The following is a 19,284-nucleotide window of genomic DNA, read 5'->3' on the forward strand; positions in this document are numbered from 1 at the left end:
TAGCATCCAGTCGAACAAGAGTGTCTAAGGACATGTTTTCTGTTTGCATTATCAAACATCAGCTGCAAATGCACATTTTATGCTGCAGCTGCTGGAGCCAGCAGCACCATAAGGACAGATTTTTTAGTGTTATATATTCATTTGAGTCTTTTTTTTACACTGTATCTTTCATAAACAGCGTGGATTACCCTATACAACCTTTTTTTGTCCTTTCTTTATGTAGATAACTTTTTAAATATAGAAAACTTCTTTTTTTTATAGAGATAACTTTTCATACAGTGGCTTACACTGATGGGGGAAAACAATACTGTTTTCACCAAAAACCTACACCCACATGGGCTACATCAGAGCTTCAAAATTCGTTTTGGCCACAGAACTGCTGCAGCCCTTCCCCATCTCAACTGTAAGGATAACATTACACTGGAATGCAGAGAAACCAGAGAAAGAAAACAGCAACATCCCACCTCGGCAAGGCCTAAATCTGGTGTAACATCACTCATCTGCTGCAGGTGTCCCTGGGGGATGTTAGATCATGCAAGGTCTTACTCAAGAAGGTGCATCAGGGATAATGTATCCCCCCGGGGTCCATCCTGAGCAGCTTTGGAGCAGATTTGCTCACACACAACCCCTTGGGTTTTAGCAAAAAGCCAGAGAGAAAACATGGACTTGAATTTCTCAGTTGCTGGGAAAAAGCTTTAAAGTACCAGTCTGGCCCTAAATGGGAAAGGATGAGCACAAAGCACGATGCTCAAGGAGCAGGTAAGGTGCAAATTAACCTCATCCTCCGCAGTGGTCACCACCAGCTCTGCTGTGCAGTGCTACTCCCTCTGTGCAACACTGTTTAACAGACATCAATGTGACGTTTCCAGCCCCGAGATCAAACACCCCGGTGCAAATTAAGATGTCTTTTGCAGAGGTCAGAGCTTTTTCATGCGACGCCCCAGCAAACCAGTCCCCCCCTCCTGCGGGAGCCGTGGGAGTCCCGCCGGTCCCGGCTCATTAAGGTACTTTCTCCCCCCTCCCCGTTCTCTGTGCAGCCGGCTGGAAATGCTCCTGCGATGGCAAAGAAAATCCCAAGAGCTCCAAGTTTCTGCAAAATGCTGAGCTGTCTTCCAGCCTTCCCACCAATTCCTGGGGGCAGGCGGGATGACCTTCTCCCAGGATTCATGCTCCGCGTACCGCGTCGGGGAGGAACACAATCTCCTCGGCCACGGGGAAACGAGGTCAGCAGCTCTTTTGTGCGCTGTTTCTAGGGAGAGCAAAACACACACCTGGCCGGTTTTCTCAGCTCTCTGGCACCCTGATGCTCTTTTCTGAGCTGGGATCGTGCCACGGAGCACCCCTGGCTCCGACGCAACAGCCTGCAAGCCACTGGCCCCCGTGGAGCACTACAGAGGGAGGAGGTTTGGTACAGCACCGTCCCATAAATAATCACACAGGGACAAGATCCACGTGGGATGCTACCCCAGCAGATCAGCTTTGGGGGCACCAGGAGGGCAAGTCAGTTTTCTTCCACCCCATGGCAGCCCCAGAGAGACAGTCCTTCCAATGGATTTCATCACCTCCACCATCATCAGCCACCCACTCAACGCTTGGAGAAATCCTACACTGCCATCCGATCAATTAAACTGGGAAAGAGCAGGAAAACTCCGGAAAGAGATTTTTTTCAGAAACCAGTTGACTTCTGGGTGTGTGCTCTGGGTTTTCCATCCCGAGGCCTCCAGAACCAAGGATGTGGGATGGCAGGCAGTGACTGGGAGGTGGGCAAGGCCAATCACAAGTCTTCGAGCTCCAACGTAATTATGACGCTCATAAATACTGTTTTGAATGTTTAATTACGTTTCGTGTTACAGCCTTCTCACCTCAGAGCTCCAACAGTTGTCCTGCGTCACAGCAGCGATTACACATTTGATGTAGGTTATTATCACTCCTTTCCAGATGGTGATATTTCACACACGCACAATCATTACTCTCACTCAGGCACTGACCTTTCTCTACCTTAAGCTCTCTCATGCCAGTTCTGTCCCATTTATGAGTATTTATGATCTCTCTGTAAGGGATGTATCATTCATTATTAAGTCTGCTAGCAAGTAGCACAGTTCTCATTCTAAATTGTCAAAAAGAAAAAAAAAAAAGAAAAAACAGAATAAAAATTAAAATCAAATAAAAAATCAAATAAAATAAAGTAAAATAAAATAAAATAAAATAAAATAAAAGGATGGACTAAATAGTTGGTTACTTATCCTCAGAGCATCCCTCTGTCCTCTCCCATAACTAGGCAAGAAAGACCAGAGGGTCTCTCCTCCAGTCCTTTGGAAACACCTGGAGTCCCTCCCAGCTTAATTTTTCTTTCTGTACATCACCTCTGGAGAAGAAAAGCAAACCCTGAGGTGTAACACCAGCACCAGCATGTTTATGGCAACACTCTTCCAAAACCTTCTCCCCTCCTCCCTATCCCACTTTTAAACCTAAACAGAAGAGAAACCCTCAGTTTTACTCACTCCTAAATTCAAGGCCATACACTATTTTTTGCTCTGATCCCTTTCTTAGACCAAAGCTTTAGTTTTGAGATGGTACCTGCTACAAGGCCCTGATAAGCTGCAGCACAGCTCAGCCCCACAGCTCCCTGAAAACCCCCAGCATAGTCTCATTCATCAGGAGACCTAAACCCTTCCCTGCTTTTAATATAACACAGGATTCAGCCTTATTTATTGTGCCAGTCTGATTCCTCTTGCATCTCCGTCAGGGGTTAATCTCTCTTTTAACTCCTATCTGCTCTCTCATTGTACAGCTTTAAATCCTCCTGTAAAGCTTGAAATTTGAAGTGCTATCAAAGGACATCCCCCACCGTGCCCACATTCCCTCCCTGAGTCTGTTTGCTTGTGTGCAGGGTTGATGCTGCAATTCCTGCTCTTTTCCAGCTCCAGCATTGCACCCCACAGCAGGAAAGAGAGCAATTGTCACCACACACACAGCCGCACTGGCACCTGTATCTCTGCAAGACACAGATACTTTGTCTATTGCTGCAGGCAAGCAGTGATTTTTACACTCTGACACATGCTTTTGACAGCGCAACGCAAAGCCTGGGTACACTAACTTCCAATAAAAACGGAAAGCCACTACTAAACAGAGTAACCTGTCTGCAGTCCAAGTGTTTGGGCAGTTAGTGCCAGAAACAGCATGTGGGCAGTGGGGCTGAACAGGGGAGACATTCTATTTCCATATAACTTCTAATTTAGGAATCACACAGTAGATGCTGACCCTGGTTTGAACCGCAGAGACAGGGGATTAATTATCTGGTACCCAGAGAGCTGCAGTTTAGACCAGATATGCAGAAGCTGAACTCACTCATAAAATCACTCCTGAATTATTTTTTTTATTTGTTCTGCAAGAACTATCAACAACGCTACACTGTGAGGGGATCCTCACACTGAGAGGGAGGAAGATCCAGTCTAACCCACAGGTTACAAGAACACTTGCTTTCCCACTGACGTTGCAAGGGTCAGGTAAGCTCTGCAGAGCCCTTTCACACACCTGGAAAAACATTAAAATATTCTACATTTCCAGTTTAGCAGAGTTATACATGAATCAGATCAAGATATTTGTGCCTGGCCACGTGAAACAGCTTTGCAGACACCATGCATCTGTGAAAGCATCAGCCTGATGGATGCACAAGGGAATAAAGGTCATGGCACTTCACCCAGTCCATGCCCTTAGGAGGCTTTCACAACTCCTTTAGTACCCCAGGTCTTTCCCAGGGTAAGACCTGAACACTGAAATTATTTTGTGTTTATTATCTGACACAGGCTGCTGCCACATCACACCCATTAAGAGGCCCACAAAAGTAATGTTCCTATTACCACAAGATCCAGATGTGCTAATGGGAAAATACACAGAATATACAGCAAGGGGGTTACAATACCTTCAATATTTGATTTTTGATTTGAGCAAAGGTCAGATTTACTACCTGCTCCCTGCTTTTGAAAGACGTTTGACAACCTTTGAAGGGCCCATTCTTCTGCTCCATTGCCCACAACTCAAGTTGGTTGAGAAAAGCTGAGAAGAAGAAAAACAGAGCTGCAGACACAAAGGGGAATATCTAACTAAACATCTAACTAAAGCTCCCAAAGGCTGGGAAGGGAAAGCTGGTGTTGCACTGTCACCATCCAAACTTTGGTCAGCTCCACGGAGCTGGAAATAACTGATGGTACATTTTCATGGAGAGGGACACAGGTCAGGGTGAGAATAATGGAATCTTTAAGGTTGGAATAGAGCTCCAAGGTCATCAAGTCCAACTTGTGACTGATCCCCACCTTGCCACCCAGCCCAGAGCACTGAGTGCCACATCCAGTCATTCCTTGAACACCTCCAGGGATGGGGACTCCTCTACCTCCCTGAGCAGCCCATTTCAACATTTAACAACCCTTTCCAAGAAAAAATTCCTCATGATGTCCAACCTGACCCTCCCCTGGCATAACTTGAGGCCATTTCCTCTCCTCCTGTCCCTTGTTCCCTGGCAGCAGAGCCTGACCCTGCCCTGGCTCACCCCTCCCATCAGGGGGTTGCAGAGCCAGAAGGTCCCCCCTGAGCCTCCTTTTCTCCAGGATGAGCCCCCCCAGCTCCCTCAGCTGCTCCTGGTGCTCCAGACCCTTCCCAGCTCCGTTCCCTTCCCTGCACACACTCCAGCCCCTCAATGTCTCTCCTGAATTGAGGGTCCCAGAACTGGACAAAGGACTTGAGGTGTGGCCTCACCAGTGCCCAGCACAGAGAAGTGTGGAACAGCCCTTGCCCACGTGTGGAAAGCTGCTGGTCAGGCTGACTTCAGACGAAATGCAAGTTTCAAAGGGAACTTTTGCTTCTGCCCAGAGCGGCGACACACAAGGAAACCAGAGCTGCCACCGGGATTTGGGCACACAAGGGATCTTTTGTTCCCCTGTGAGAAAAGCAAGAACCAATCAGCCAAGGCACCAGCGGCTGTGCTGGCTCTCCCTGTGACCATGGCAGAGCTTTCAGCCTGCTTTCAGGGTTGCAAACACCCCCCTGCACCCCCCGAAGGTGTAAAAGGCAGCAACACCCACTGCACCTCACCAGGACAGGGATCGTGACCAGGGGAGGAGGTGGCTGCACAGCCCTGCAGGTAATGTGTGACCCAAAGCCCTCACTGCTCTGAACCCACAGCCTCAGCTATTAAAAATCACCAAATGATCCCTCCCTCCACCCTCCCAACGCTTGACTCCACCACCTCCAGTAGCAGACTTGCTGCACATTAACTCAGTGCTGTGTATTTTGCTTAAAACAACATTCTTTCAGTGAATCGAGTGCATTTAGTCTCACGCTGGGTATGCGGGGAGTTTCTAAAGAGCTGGTCAGTGCAAAAATTAGAGGCTGTCACATATGAATTTTAATCACTTGCCTTTCTTTTTGTTTAAGCTGTTTTACATGCAGGTGCTACAAAGCAACTCTCTACAAAACATCCTCTTCGGGAAAAGCTCATATTTAAAGGGGAGTTTTTTAACACGTGCTGAAATAACTGTAAGTGTTCAGATGCTTTGTGAACTACTTTGACTCAAAAAAGGGATCAGATGTCGCTGTGCGCTCTCTGCAGCCCCTTTATCCAGCTCACCCACGCCTTTTTTTCCTTCTTTTTTTTTTTTCCCCCTTTTAAATTGGCATTTTCTGATGACAGGACAAAACCAAACACGGGATCCAGCAGAGTCCCCAGTCCCATCTCATGGACACTATTGGCTTGAGGCAGGGGAGAAGGCACAGGACCACTTCACTAACACTTGTGCACCACCAATACCTTAAGCTCTGCCCTGGCACCCTGTCTCTAAATGGCCATGGTATACTAGAAGCTCAGAGAAGTAAAAATCTAATTACCTCAATTTTTCTCATTTTACAGAGAGTCTTAGATTTTGTGCCCTTTTCCCTTGCCATCTACTCAGTCCCATTCAATCACCTCCACTGTGCCTTTCCAGTGTGTTCTGGGCCACTAATGAAGCTAAAATATTCAGAAGACCCAGGAGACTGTTCTTCTGCTCTCAATCACATTGCAAGTTTGACCTTCTGGGACGGAGGGTTTGAATTTTATTCCTGGTCTATAGGCTGCACCAGACATAATCCAATTGTTTAAAAGCTCAGACACCGCAAAGGAAGTGAGGTTTTTGCACCAGTTCAGGTTTAACATGCTCACAAGCCTCCACCCTGATGGCTGAGCTGCCCAAGCACCCATGGCCCACCTCACATGTGCCCCAACTGCCTAAACCTGAGCTGCAGGCAGAAGGTATCCCACAGAGTCAGTATTTCAGTTTAAAAAAAGGCAAAAAGAAGTCCTGTTCAACACACTTCATCCATCACTCACGAGCCATGCCATCCACACGCCCTGTTCAAGCAGCTCCACCCCTCTCCCTGGAGCACTGCAGAGGGAAAAGCTCGGATCAAACTGCGGAAAACACAACTTCCACCCAGAAGCTTTCAGATTTAAAACACAGCGTGCTACATTTTAAGGCACATTTCAAATAAACAGGTAGATTCCTGTAATCCACGTCCCAATCTCCTCTCAGCCCCGTTTGAAACACTCTTTTGTACCCAAACCCGCAATTACCATAATAACAGCCCAAAACAGAAAGCACTAAAGGAGCACTGAACAGTGAGCATCTTATTTAAGAGCTTTGAAGGTGGTTATTTTCCTGTCCCCTTGAAAACAGAGCAGTCTTAACCACCCAGAGACAGCAGTTATCAATTATGAGTCGCTTGTCAAAAGTAGCTTTATTCTGACAAGAAGGAAAGCAGAGTCAAGCTTCTTTGGCTAGAGCTTACTGTTAGCCCACTGCCTGAAAAAATACACAGGGATGTGGGAAAACATTGTCTTCCCTAGCACAAACTTCAGTTTCAGAAAAGCAAGTTGTTGCCTTGTATTTTAGACACCTGCCCAGGAAAATCCATGGGTCAGCAAAGCCCTGATATCTTCTAAAAAAACCCGTGCAGCTTGCTGCTCAGCCTGGACTCACACAAGGACAAAATCCTAAGCCTTCCTCTTCCTATAGACAGCTTCCCAAATTCCTGAATTCTTCTCAAAGCAGGTCTGCCCAAAGCAAAAGCACTTGCAGGAGTGAACTGCACTCAGTTTGGACACGATCCCTCTGATCTCCACTCATGGCAGTGCTCCTCCAGATGCATTTCTGGATTGAACTCTGGCACACCATTGATTAGAAATGCATCCTAACCCACCACTAAAGCCCAGAAAACAGGTTGCAACCCTTGGAAAGTGGTTCAGTGCTTACTCCTGCTATTAAAAGACAGGGCTGTACGAAAATCTCAGCTAATCCACAAGCAAACATAAACACACTGTGAGAGTCCTGACAACTATAATAAAATGATCCCTGGCGCAACAACTTTCAGCTGCCTCCCAAATTCTCTTTTAGATCGTGACTTATCTGCTAAGAACAAAATCCTACATCTGTCCTCAGCAACACAACAAACACAGAAACAAATGAAGTAGAACTCCCACCACATCCATCTGGTGAAGACACTGCTTTGAAAGATCCATAAATACCTCCAAATATCTGCCAGTCACCTCCTAATTCAAAATCACGATGTCTCCATAAAAACAACTAACAATAGCTCCTGGGTTTAAGCTGGATTATCTCACCAAATTATCTGAAATGTGGTTTCCTCCAAGCTATTAAACACGACATTTGCAGAGTGGTTTGAACTTCATCCAGGAAGCTCACCCACGCAGCAGCAGGAGAAGGACCCCTACCAGAATCACGGCTGCACCAAACCCCTGAGTTCCTGAGGACCACAGGGATCCCCATCAGCCCAGCAGCCTTGGAAAGCAACGACAGGGGTCCAGCCAGCCAAAAGAATTCCACAACTTCACTTTCACTGCATAATCGCTGCATTTAACTGCATCTTTTCCCACTTTGAGCACCCACTCACCTGGCCATCTGCTTATAGGCTTCCTCGGCCACGGCGAAGATATGGGGATCCATGTCCCCCATGTTTTGGCCACTGTATGCATAGATGGCATCCTCTTCATAGATTGGCAGCTCCTCATACGGGTTGATGGCCACAAGCACGATACCTTAGAACAGATAAATAGGCAGAGATATTACAAACCAAGCAGGGATTGGTTTGTAATTTCAGGCTTTTCAGGGTGTGCATTAGTTGTTTTGATCTTTTTTTTTTTTTTTTTGAATATGATGTTTGAAGGGAAAAAAAGATGAGAATTGAATGGGGAAGGACTCCTGATTCTTATCTCAGCATCTCCTTTTAAGGGCTATGCTTTCATAGCAAGGCAATAAGCTCCCGTACAGCTGCAGAGGACGCCCACAAAACTAGTGATAAGAGCAAAAATTTATAATAACTTACATTGTGTGAAGCCAGACTTTGCAGAAGGAGTGAGGAAAGCTAAATAGAGCCTGAGCAATCACTTCAGAAAAACAACCAAAGCTCTGCTAGACCCACACAAACATGCTGGGGGTTCCCCTGGCTTAAATCTCAAGTGAAAGCTCATAACGAAGAATGTACCCGAATCAAACTGATATGCATAAATCATAGGAAAGGAATGCCAGAGCCTGCATTAAAGCTTTAATGTCTGCCTGCTCTCCAGCTCTAGGAATGCCGTGCCTGCCCAGAGGAGGCAGTGAGCCTTGAAATTAATGAGAGGCAGAGCCACCTGTGGTGTTCCCCGTGTGCTCGAGGGAGCTGCCCTGCACGTAAGCGCTGACGAAATTCCAACTCTGAACCACCTTCAGGTTCTGCAGGTTTAAAACTGTGTAAGAGGAGCTCTGGGGAGCAGGTGGCTGGTGGGAGTGGGCCCCAGCCAATTCAGGGCTCAGGCACCCCAAAATTACAGCAGAGCACAGGAACCCTCAGCTGGCGGCGAACACCAGGAGACGTGACTTCACCCGCTGTGGGAGGCAAAGGTCAGAGACATCACCTGCCTCTGCAGGACATTAACCCAGCTGCTTCACCTCCCTATGCCCTCCTCCTGCCTGTTTGCTTCCTGCTTCTGTCAGGGGCGTGCCCCAATTTCCCTTAGTCACCAAAAACACCACGCAAGCCAAGCTGAAGGGCTGTTGTTACCTCAGCTAAGCACTTTTCCGCCCTTCTGAACCAGTTTATAACCAGAGCACGGGGTACTTTGTACCCACGCAGAGCTCTGTAGCTAAACCTACACTTGCTAAGCCCAAACCCCTTTATCTTCGTTAACGCGATGCTGTGCTCAAGGTTATCACAAACCTTCACGAGAAGCTGCACAAATGAAACCTCACTGATTTTGGATGGGAGCAGGTTTGCAGCTGACTGAAGGCACACGTGCAGCTGCAAAAGGCCGCAAGTTATGCCAGCAGTCCCACATTGCACGTCATTAAACACTGAGAGGAAAGTCACCACTACTAACAGTCACAGGGGCTACATATTTCAAGGGAACTATTTTAAAAAGTCACCTCCTCCTGCCAAGCATTTCCTCAACAACCCTGAACTGAAACACTTCATTACAGCTGTACACACCAGGCTTAGCCCTGCCATGCAAGTGGTCCCATGGATTTTGCTGAAATCCTGCAACTCATCACAGGACAAGGGGGAACAGCTTCAAACTGACACAGAGCGGGGTTAAATGGGATATTGGGAAGGAATTCCCCTCTGTGAGGGTGGTGAGGCCCAGGCACAGGCATACCAGAGAAGCTGTGGCTGCCCCTGGATCCCTGGAAGTGTCCAAGGCCAGGCTGGATGGAGCTTGGAGCAACCTGGGCTAGTGGAAAGTGTCCCTGCCCCATGGGCAAGGGGTTGGAAAGAGACGAGCTTTGAGGTCCCTTCCAACCCAAACCATCCTGAGATTTTATGAACTGGCTTCTTTCTTTTTTTTTGGATTTTTTAAGTTGCAATTTGTTGCTATTTATTCACAGGTAACTGCAGTCCTGAATAGCTTTGGCAAGCAGCCCACCCCAAATAGGACAGACCCAATTCACACCTGCCCCTCCTTCTACTTTGAATTCAAGGCTTGTATGACTCCCAAAGTCATTAAGAAAAGGAAGGAAATAAGAGCACAAGAAGGTTTTTTGCAGTCTTTCAGGAGGAAAACCCACTATGAACATTTCTCAGTTGGATCACTCTTTCTGCCATGCTGCTGTTCTTTGGTGATTTTCTAAATCCTACTTTTTCCCCTGTGGGGGTTGCCAAGCACACAAAAAGTTGGCCTCAAACTCATCTGACAAGATGTTCCCACCAAGAGTTAGAGGAAACACCAGCTGCTGAGGAACTGGATCAACTGGACCATGAGCTCAGGAAGTTCACAGTGCATCAACCCTCAAAAACCACCCGTGGTTTTACAGACTAAAGCCTGCTGGCACACACTTGTGTCTCCCACCCACCCCAAAATCACAGTCCCCAGGCTTTCCTCATGCTGCAGCCTCTGGCTTGTGGTCTCAAGGGGTTTCTCTGCGGGCCCACAGCTTTCCAGGAGCTGAACCTGTGGCCTGGACACTCACCGCAGTACGTGTAGACAAAGTTGCTCTCCAGGAACCTGACTTTGAGGTTGTGCAGGACTGCAGGCTCGTGCAGGTAGCTGAGGGCTGTCAGGTCATTCTCTCTGACCAGGATATCTGGATTGCATAGGAGAGGCAGCTCATTTCCTTGGAGGTCAAGACGATATTCGTAGAGCTGAAGAGAAACACACGAGGAACATGAGAACACAACAAACAACAGCTCCTTTAATATCTAATAATTTATCCAAGCATAACTCCATTCTGGTAGTATAAAATACTTACATATCCTGCTCTAAATTAAATTAAAAGCCCCTTTATGCTAAATGCTATAGGGACCTGGATGATGCACTACCAGGTGACACCTGGTCATCCTTCTGGTAAATGGCTTTGAGGTGACCAACCAAGGTCCTGGAGTACCATGATGGTCCACAAGCACCAACCTGAGCATATCTGAGTTGTTTTCAGGCCAACCTTGGGGCAAACAGCCTTTAGCCAGCCCTGAGCAGTAACAGGCACCACACAGACAAGCACAGCTTCGTCTGATCTAAGCACCTTCATGCTCTTGGAAAAGCAGCCTCATTTCAAACTTCGACCACGTTCTTACCACCAGAGCGATTTCTCAACTCATTTTTAATTCAAGTTACTTTCATACCCAAAACCTGACACCTCTTCAGGCAGAGAGGACATGGAGAATCATGGAGTCCCTGCTGCTTCGGTGTCTGAGGAGCCAGTTTACGCTGCTGAAGTTACCATATGGGCAGCCTTATGCTATTTTTGACTCATCCCCAAGTGAGCAGCAGAGACACCAACTAAAGAAAAACTGTAATTTTTTTTTTTTTTTTTTTTACAGTGGAGGAAAAAATTTTTCCTGTGATGTTGCTTCCCACAGGGTGTCTCAGGAAGGGGTCCTGATGCTCAGCTCCCAGCAGAAGGGAAGAACCCCAGTTTGCAAGAAAAAGAGCACCAGTACCACTGCACTGGCACCAGAACACTCCCTGTGCAACAGCATGAGGAAAGCTGGCCCAAGTGCACAAGGATGGGGTCTCTCAGCACGTCTGACAACCTCAGGCTGGTTTTATTCTCCAATTCCATGTTGTCAATGCCAATTTTCAAGAGTTTGCACTCAAGTCTCACATCTTAATGGCAAACACACCAGGGATGCCTTGTGATATTTAAAAGTCAGCTCTTCATTCAGAGGGAGTACTCTTGCATACAGAGCAGAGCCAGAAAACACAAAACCCATGAAAATTCACTTAAAGCACAAGGACAAAAGAGAAGCATTAAACTGTTGGGTAATGCATGTTGGCTGTCAGGAACAAAAGGCTTTCAACAGCTTTGAATCCCCTGAAGATATGTATGCTGGGTATCTCCAATCTGAGGGACAGGAGTGCTCTCTCCCTTTCCTAAAGCTTTTCAGTCCAACATGACTCAGATCCAGGCAGGGCTTCATACAGAAGAGAATCAAACAGGGTGCTCCCAGAGACTTTGGGTCTCTTACACAACCCCAAAATGAGATGTTCCATGTCTCACCATGACAGTGACATGCTTATTAAGCTACCACCTACAACACCTAGTAGTCCTTTTGTCTGTTTGTACTTTAATGTTGCTGATACTCAACTCAGCTCTTGAGCAGACCTTGCAGGATTTCTTAGCCCCTTTGGTTTCCAGGGAAATATCCAGATTAAAGACAGGGAAAAAAAACCCAAGCACTAAAACTGCTGGAGATCTCAACCAGAAAAGAAGGATGGAGGTTGTAGCACTCAGAAATATGAGCAGACATACTTTGGCAGCCTGAACACAAGAAGTGGTAGGAAGGAGCTGCTGTGAATGAGATGGGCACCCACCTGTACCCAGGCACCCATCTGTGCCCAGCTATGGGGTTCCCAACATCAGAAGGTCCTGGAGCTGCTGGAGTGATAACAGAGGAGGCCACAGAGATGCTCTGAGGGTTGGAGCCCCTCTGCTCTGCAGCCAGGCTGGGAGAGCTGGGGGTGTTCACCTGGAGAAGAGAAGGCTCCAGGGAGACCTGAGAGCCCCTTCCAGTGCCTAAAGGGGCTGCAGGAGAGCTGGAGAGGGACTGGGGACAGGGGATGGAGGGACAGGACAAGGGGGAATGGCCTTAAGATAAAGGATGGTATATTTAGATTAGATATTAGGAAGAAATTCTTCCCTGTGAGGGTGGTGAGGCCCTGGCACAGGTTTTCCAGAGAAGTTGTGGCTGCCCCTGGATCCCTGGAAGTGTCCAAGGTCAGGTTGGATGGGGCTTGGAGCAACCTGGGATACTGGAAAGTGTCCTGCCTGTGGCAGTGGAACTGCCTGAACTTTAAGGTCTCTTGCAACTTGGTGCCTGGTGCTTCCAAGGAATAGTGGGGTGGCATCTGTGCATCTCCTCATCCAGATTTATCACCATGGAGGGTAAAAACAGCACCTCCAAGAGTAGGATCATCCATCCTTTACCCTTCTCAGAAAGCTGCCCTATGCTGGAAGAGCAAACTGTGGAGGACAACGAAAGCAGACACGGCTGAGCCAGGAAAAAGCCACAGCACCAAGTCCTGGGCGCAGATTCCAGCATCACTGACTTTCTTTGCAAACCTGGCACATTCACACACTGGCAACAGCCTGTGCTTGCACTGCTGTGAAAGAAAAGCTGTTTTGATGAACAGCCTCATCAACCACATCTCATTCCTATTCTCCATCTGCCCATTAAGCAACACGGTCAAGATATTCCCCAAAGTGTCGAAATGGTTGGCTGGCAGTGGATGTGGATTACTTGCCCTCCTTGGAGCATGTTCAATTTGGAGCAAGTGCTCTTTTATGCAACAGAGCAGATCATCTTCTAGACTACTGAGGAAACCCTATCTGCTCTGTGAAGAAAGCTGGTGAAATTCTTCATGAAAAATGTATTTATTCTTCCTGCTACACCAGGCACCCGGTGGTGGGTACATAGCACGGCTGCCCCCTTTCCATAAACCACACAAATCTGCAGCTGATGCAAATGCCATGGTTAACTTCATCTGCAATTCCTTGATGTCACCCACAGTCCCACTCCATGAGCTTTTTGTGCGGAACAGAAAGCAGCTGCTTTTCCCCAGCCTCCATCCTGCTTCGGGAATGATTTATTGCTGGCTGCGTGTGCATTTGGAAGCGGCGCTTGCTAGAAAACATCTACATTTAAATGAGTTTTGTGTTTTTGTCCTTTTAAAACCTATTTGTTTTAAAAGTAAAATGGAGGAAAGAGAGAGTTTTACATAAGATTATACTTGAAGAGGAAAAACAAAGGCGTGGAGAAAGCTGTTGCACAGCAGTCAGTTCTGTGCCCTGTGTGATTTTTCCATCGGTACCCAAGGTTGAGTAGATGCCACCAGCCGTGCTCTTCACAGTTTGTTCAGCAGCAGAGAGCGTAAACTGGTATTTCTAATGTACTGCTACTACTAAAAAAAAAAAAATACATTCTGATATCACAGACTATTACAAGTTTGCCAGGGGATGAAAAGAGATGATGGAGGTCAAGGGCTTTTCTCACAACCTGCTTTAACACAAGTGTCTAGGGAGGGAGCGGGCAGGGAAGAGCTGGAAGTGTTAAGGCAATAAAACACATTTTAAACTACTTCACAGAAACTATGAGATGGATCAGGCTTCTTCACACATTAATTTGAAGCTTTAAATTACTAAAAAGAATAACGACGTTCAAAAGCTTACAGTTTCATCTTCAAGTTTCAGCTGGAGGCTTTTATCTCCCTCTTTGTAATCCTTGACAATTTCTGCCGATCTCCAAACTTCATCAGGGTCAGGAATCCAAACCCTAGTGTACTGGAGAGGGGGGGGAGAAAAAAAGAAAGAAAAAGTTTAAACATGAGGAAACTTCAGGAAATTAAATGAGAAATAAATTAATTCTCTATTAATACAATCCCACAATCATTGTAAAGTCAGTGCAGCTAAACCAATGATTTCAGTAAAAAAAAAAACATAAATTCCAGTTTTAGTTCTTAGAAGTCTGGTTTTCAGTCAAGCTTCTCCTGGATGAGGTGTATGCTGACTTGTTACTAATCTAACAAAGCAAGTTAGAGCCTCGAGGCAAACATGGAATTTAATTTCCCTGGGAAAAAACAGCCTTCCAGAAGCTTTTATGAAATAACACAATTCAGCCCCAGCAGACCATACACCAGGGTGTATTTATTTTGCACAGAACAGGACAGTTTGGTTCCCACAGAGCAAGCCCCAACCCAAACCCACTGCCATGGAGCAGGCAAAGGACGACACCAATGCCAGCTCCTTCAGTTGGAGGCAAACCTGCAAACAGGCTTCAGGGCTCCAGGAAAATGCAGCATTTAACCTCCTCTGCCACCAAAATCCCCAAGGCAGAGCTGCACAGCCCAGCCAAAGTGTGCATGAAGGGATAGAACCCAAGTATGAGCAGCGCACTCTGGGCCACCGCACCTCCTGCTAACGAGATTTAATTACTTGTATGATGCAGAGATTCTGCCCAGGCTGCATTAAAACATCAGCTCGTGCTCAGCTAGTAGTCACTGCTGTGCTGAGACCTCCAGGACTTTTTCTGGGAGCTGGGACAAAAGTCCTGCAGGCCCACCAGAAACACATTCACCTCCACCCACGGGTTTCCCCTTGCCCTCTACATCCGCCTTTCTTTTGCCAGAGCAGTTTTCCTGCACACAGGGCTGCCAGGGCAAGGTCCTGAGAACGAGGAACCCCAATTTGCTTCGTCTTTGCATCACAAATCAGGCTTTGGTTGCTGGCCATGGACCCAGGAAGCCAGCCTGATGCTGGACTCCGACAGCCCAACACAGGAGTCAGTGGGAACGCCTCAATTGTCACTAATTTATTGGCATTTAGGGGGAATGTCTCCTGCCTGTTGATTGAAATAAGAACTATATAACCTTACTCTTACTGCAAACACAAGGGGTTGGGGGAAATTCCAGAAAATCCAAGTGACAGCAGCACCAGAGCATCAAAGATAAGTTTCGGCCTTCATCCTAAAACCAAACCCAAGCACATGACGGCCAAATAACATTTTGTAGCAACCCACGAGCTACAACAGCAGCAGCCATCATCTGACAGTCCGCTCTGCAGCTGAAAAGCAATAGATTTTTTTATATGTATCACTTGTAATTATTTTTAGAGCTGCTCAATAGCTACAGCAGCAGGAACCTTTAGATGTTATTGGAGCTACACAATTGTATTGCCAGAACAGCAGTTTTATTGTGAAGTGAATTAATAAATAAATAAATAATTATTTTTTCCCCCTCATCACACCAGCTCTAGACCCCAGGAGCCTTCAGGGCTCTCCCCACCACAAGGAAGGGAGGCTGCAATGAGGAAGGGGCTGGTTCAGGACCCCCAGCCCAATCTCCATTGTCCCCTCCAGCAAACAGCATTGCAAGAGCTGACACATCCCTGCAGCGTGGCCAGGAACCCCATCTTTGGCTGGCCCTTGAAAGAAGAAGTAGGTGCAGCTGGCAAGATGACAGTGCATCACTCATCCTTCCTCACCTGCTTCTCCAGACTCTGAGACTACAGAAAGTGCTTTACAGACCATCCCTGCAGCTCTCATCCCTCTGCAAAGCACTTTGCCTGCCCTTTCATCCCCACCACTGTGGATTCATCCAGTGCCAGCTCTCTCCTGGCAGAAGAGAGATCCAGACATGCTCTAGAAATGCCCAGAATAGCCAAGGATCAGGATGTACCCAGCTCAAGGCAGCTTCAAAGACAAGATGTTGCTGGTCTTGGCAACCTCGCAAATTCTCCACCTGCACACAGGGCCGGGCTGAGCCATGGACCTGCCTGGACAGGCAGGTGCAGACAGAGACACGCTGACCCCAAAGCAACCCAAAAAACCACAGTGGTGCTTGTGAAGGCTTTGGTAAATGAAATTTGGGTGCACCTCCAGCAGCAGCAAGAGGTCACAGTGGTCATCCTCAGCAGTTCATCACCAGCCATAGCCAGGATGAACCCAAGACCCAGGTGTGACAGGAGGCTCTGAACTGCTGGTAGAGGGTGGCAGCTCTCAGCACGCACTGCCCAAAACCCAGTGGTGGGAGACTCCATCAGCCACCCTGACCAAAAAAAACACAGAATTTTAAAACTGATTTTCCAGGACTTTGTGCATACACACACATGCAAGGGCTCACATAGCACAGGGGGCTCGCATAGCAGAGATGTTCGCAAGGTCTCGGGAGCCCTGGGGGTCACTCAGTCCCTGGCTGTGAGATTCCAAATGTGATCAAGGTCTCCCATCCTGCTGAACAGCCAGGGGCTGCTGGAACAGGCTGCTATGAATGCGTTTCCCCAAGCATCTATAATGCTGTCCTCTCGCGCGTGCACACACACACACATCCAAGAAAAGGAAGACATATTACATTTATTTTGTTGTGCTTTTTCACCGCCCTGCCCTCCTTGCTGTGCTCCAGCAGAGACACAAGTGCTCATCCCTCCAGGCGGGGCAGGCTGCTGTACAAACCCCCACCCAAGCCTTCCCTTTGACCCATAAATCCCAAATACGTCCAACGCAGCGCTGGAATAAAAGCACTTTGTCATTGTTACATCTTTACAAGGAGAGCTTTAATTAAAACCTGACGAGGCTTTGGAGGCAGCCCATGGTGGGGGCACCTGGAGCGCCACACTCATCCCTCCTGCATTCCCTGCCTCCAACCTGCTCCCTCCAAAGTGGCTTCACACACCATATATTTGCCAGTTAAATCCATAGAGATAGAGCCACCAGGTCACCAAAACCAGCCACCCTGGCAATTATCCACCCAGGCAGGAGGAGAGCATCCCTGTGAACCACTACTTCCACAGTCACACCTCTGACACAATTATACCACTCCATATGGCATGTGCTGGCTTTGTGAGCTTTAACAGCCTCTTGGTCTTCTGCTGGAGCTTGTTATGAAGGAAAAAAGCAGGTGGATCCATCTCAAAGCACTGGGAACAAAGGATTAATTGACTTTAGGCTCAGCAGACACAACCCTGGGCAAACCACTTAACGTCCCAACACTCCAGTATCTCCATCCACTTTCTCTTTTTTTTTTAAAGAAAAACATTTTCTTCAATCCTCGAGGATGCCTTTAAATGATGTGTTAAAATTAACTGGAAATAGCTCTGCACACTCAGCCTCTCAAGAAAAAAAAAAAAATTCAGGTTTGCTTTGGGTCTTTTTAAACCAGATCCCAAATAAAACTAAAGCCACTCAATGCTCTTGAAGCCTCATGCCTTATTCTACTCAGCTTAAGCAGAAGCTTAATAAATTCAATCCCCACCTCTTGATTTGATTTAGATTTTAGCAGGCTGCCACTGCGGATGCAGATTAAAACCAACATTAAATTAGAAGAGGCAGGTCTTGTTTTACTGTTTTGAAGCCCTTGGTGCTGGCCAAAGGCACTCCCAGCAAGCTCCAGGCAATGTGCTTGGAGGATGCTCCATGAAGGGATGTTGGTCTGCATATAAGGAGTTACAACTGTGGGGACGGAGTATAATTTTCATTACATTAAGAGAATTGTATAATCTTTCATTACGCAATAAATATTAAAAATTAGCTATCTCGGTTTAGTCTGGGCTGTTTGGTGGTTGCAAGTCTTTAGGGCAAGCTTGAAGTCAGCAAAATCCATGTTTATTATGATTGGGTTTTAATCCCCTGAGTTATTTCAGGAATGGCAACGCTCACAGCTGACCCTGGGAAGTTTTCATTGCTCCTGAGTCAAAGGCATTTTGCCAGGGACATCCTTCCAACGAGCTGCAGATAGAGGGAGGGCACAGCAGAAAACCCACAATACTGGCAATACAACAGCACCAACCACTTCACAATTAGGAATTCAGTAACAGAGATTAAGATTCAGTGTCTCCTTACAAAGACTCTTCCACGCTGGTTAAGCAAATCTTATGAAAGGACTCAAGTAGAAACCACAGAGGGTGATTTGTCAGAAACCCAAAGGTGAACACACAAATGTCAACTAGAACGAGGTGGAAATTGGGACAAATCTCTGTATATTTTTCTCTGTGAAGCAAGCACTCTTCCACCTTTACCCCTTTGTAGCGGACTTATTGCCAGCCTCGTTCTGTATTGTTCAGTGGTCCAAGTATTGCTGGATGCTTTTGAAGAGGGAAAAAAAAAATGCATACAAAAGAAAAACCAGCATGAGCTTCAGCCCTGGCTTCCCAAGAATACACATACAGCACGTGAATGGTTAAGCAGCTTACACTAAAACAGTCCAGTAACTACCCCCTCCAGCTCTCACAGGCTATCTGTTACTAAAACCAAAGTTTCCCCAAACTGTGCTCTTCCCAAGTAAGAGGAAAGCACAAGCTGTACTTTAAATTAAAACCTTGTCATACCACACACTCTGGATGTAATTTTTTCTTTTCCTTACTTTTTCTTTAAACTAGCATTAAAGATCCCTCCACAGAGATCATTTAAAGAGGATCTTGCAGATTAAAAAAAAACCAACCCAGAGGACTTTACTTGCCATCACCGGAGGGATGCTTACAGCATCCCCTTCCAGCTCTGCACCAGATCAAACAAACTTCTCTTCGTTAATTTGCGCTGGGGGTGCAGTCCTGGGCTGAATTGGAGTCACCAGCACACGTGTTTTTGCCCGTCCACTGGCATTATGCCCAAGGCAGCAGGATCCCACATCCCCCACGAGTTATGTAGCTGTGGTAAATGTGTTTGTGCAAACCGCTGCGCCTGTCAGTGCTGGCAAGAGCTGCTTTAAAGGGTGCTGGCAGGAGGGGGCCATGGAAAGGCACCAGCTCCAAGGCTCTCCCAGGTGCCCTGCAGCCT

The 19,284-nt window shown here is 47.0% G+C and overlaps 1 protein-coding gene across 4 annotated transcripts in view; it reads right to left on the reverse strand.

Moving 5' to 3' along the window:
- Window positions 1-19,284, reverse strand: part of MYO5B (myosin VB) — a 144,687-nt gene that overhangs the window by 102,314 nt on the left and 23,089 nt on the right. For all 4 annotated transcript variants that reach the window (XR_003532298.1, XM_027671705.1, XM_027671706.1 and 1 more), the window contains exons 2-4: window positions 14,190-14,300; window positions 10,494-10,665; window positions 7,942-8,086 (exon numbers count right to left, since the gene is read on the reverse strand). Coding sequence is in view for 3 of the 4 variants with exons in the window: in XM_027671705.1 (XP_027527506.1) it covers window positions 7,942-8,086; window positions 10,494-10,665; window positions 14,190-14,300 (428 nt within the window). In the remaining variant the exon portion in view is untranslated. The remainder of the gene's footprint in view (window positions 1-7,941; window positions 8,087-10,493; window positions 10,666-14,189; window positions 14,301-19,284) is intronic.

The sequence above is a fragment of the Neopelma chrysocephalum genome, unplaced genomic scaffold (assembly GCF_003984885.1).
Source record: "Neopelma chrysocephalum unplaced genomic scaffold, ASM398488v2 Primary Assembly neopelma1_97116, whole genome shotgun sequence".
NCBI lineage: Eukaryota > Metazoa > Chordata > Aves > Passeriformes > Pipridae > Neopelma > Neopelma chrysocephalum.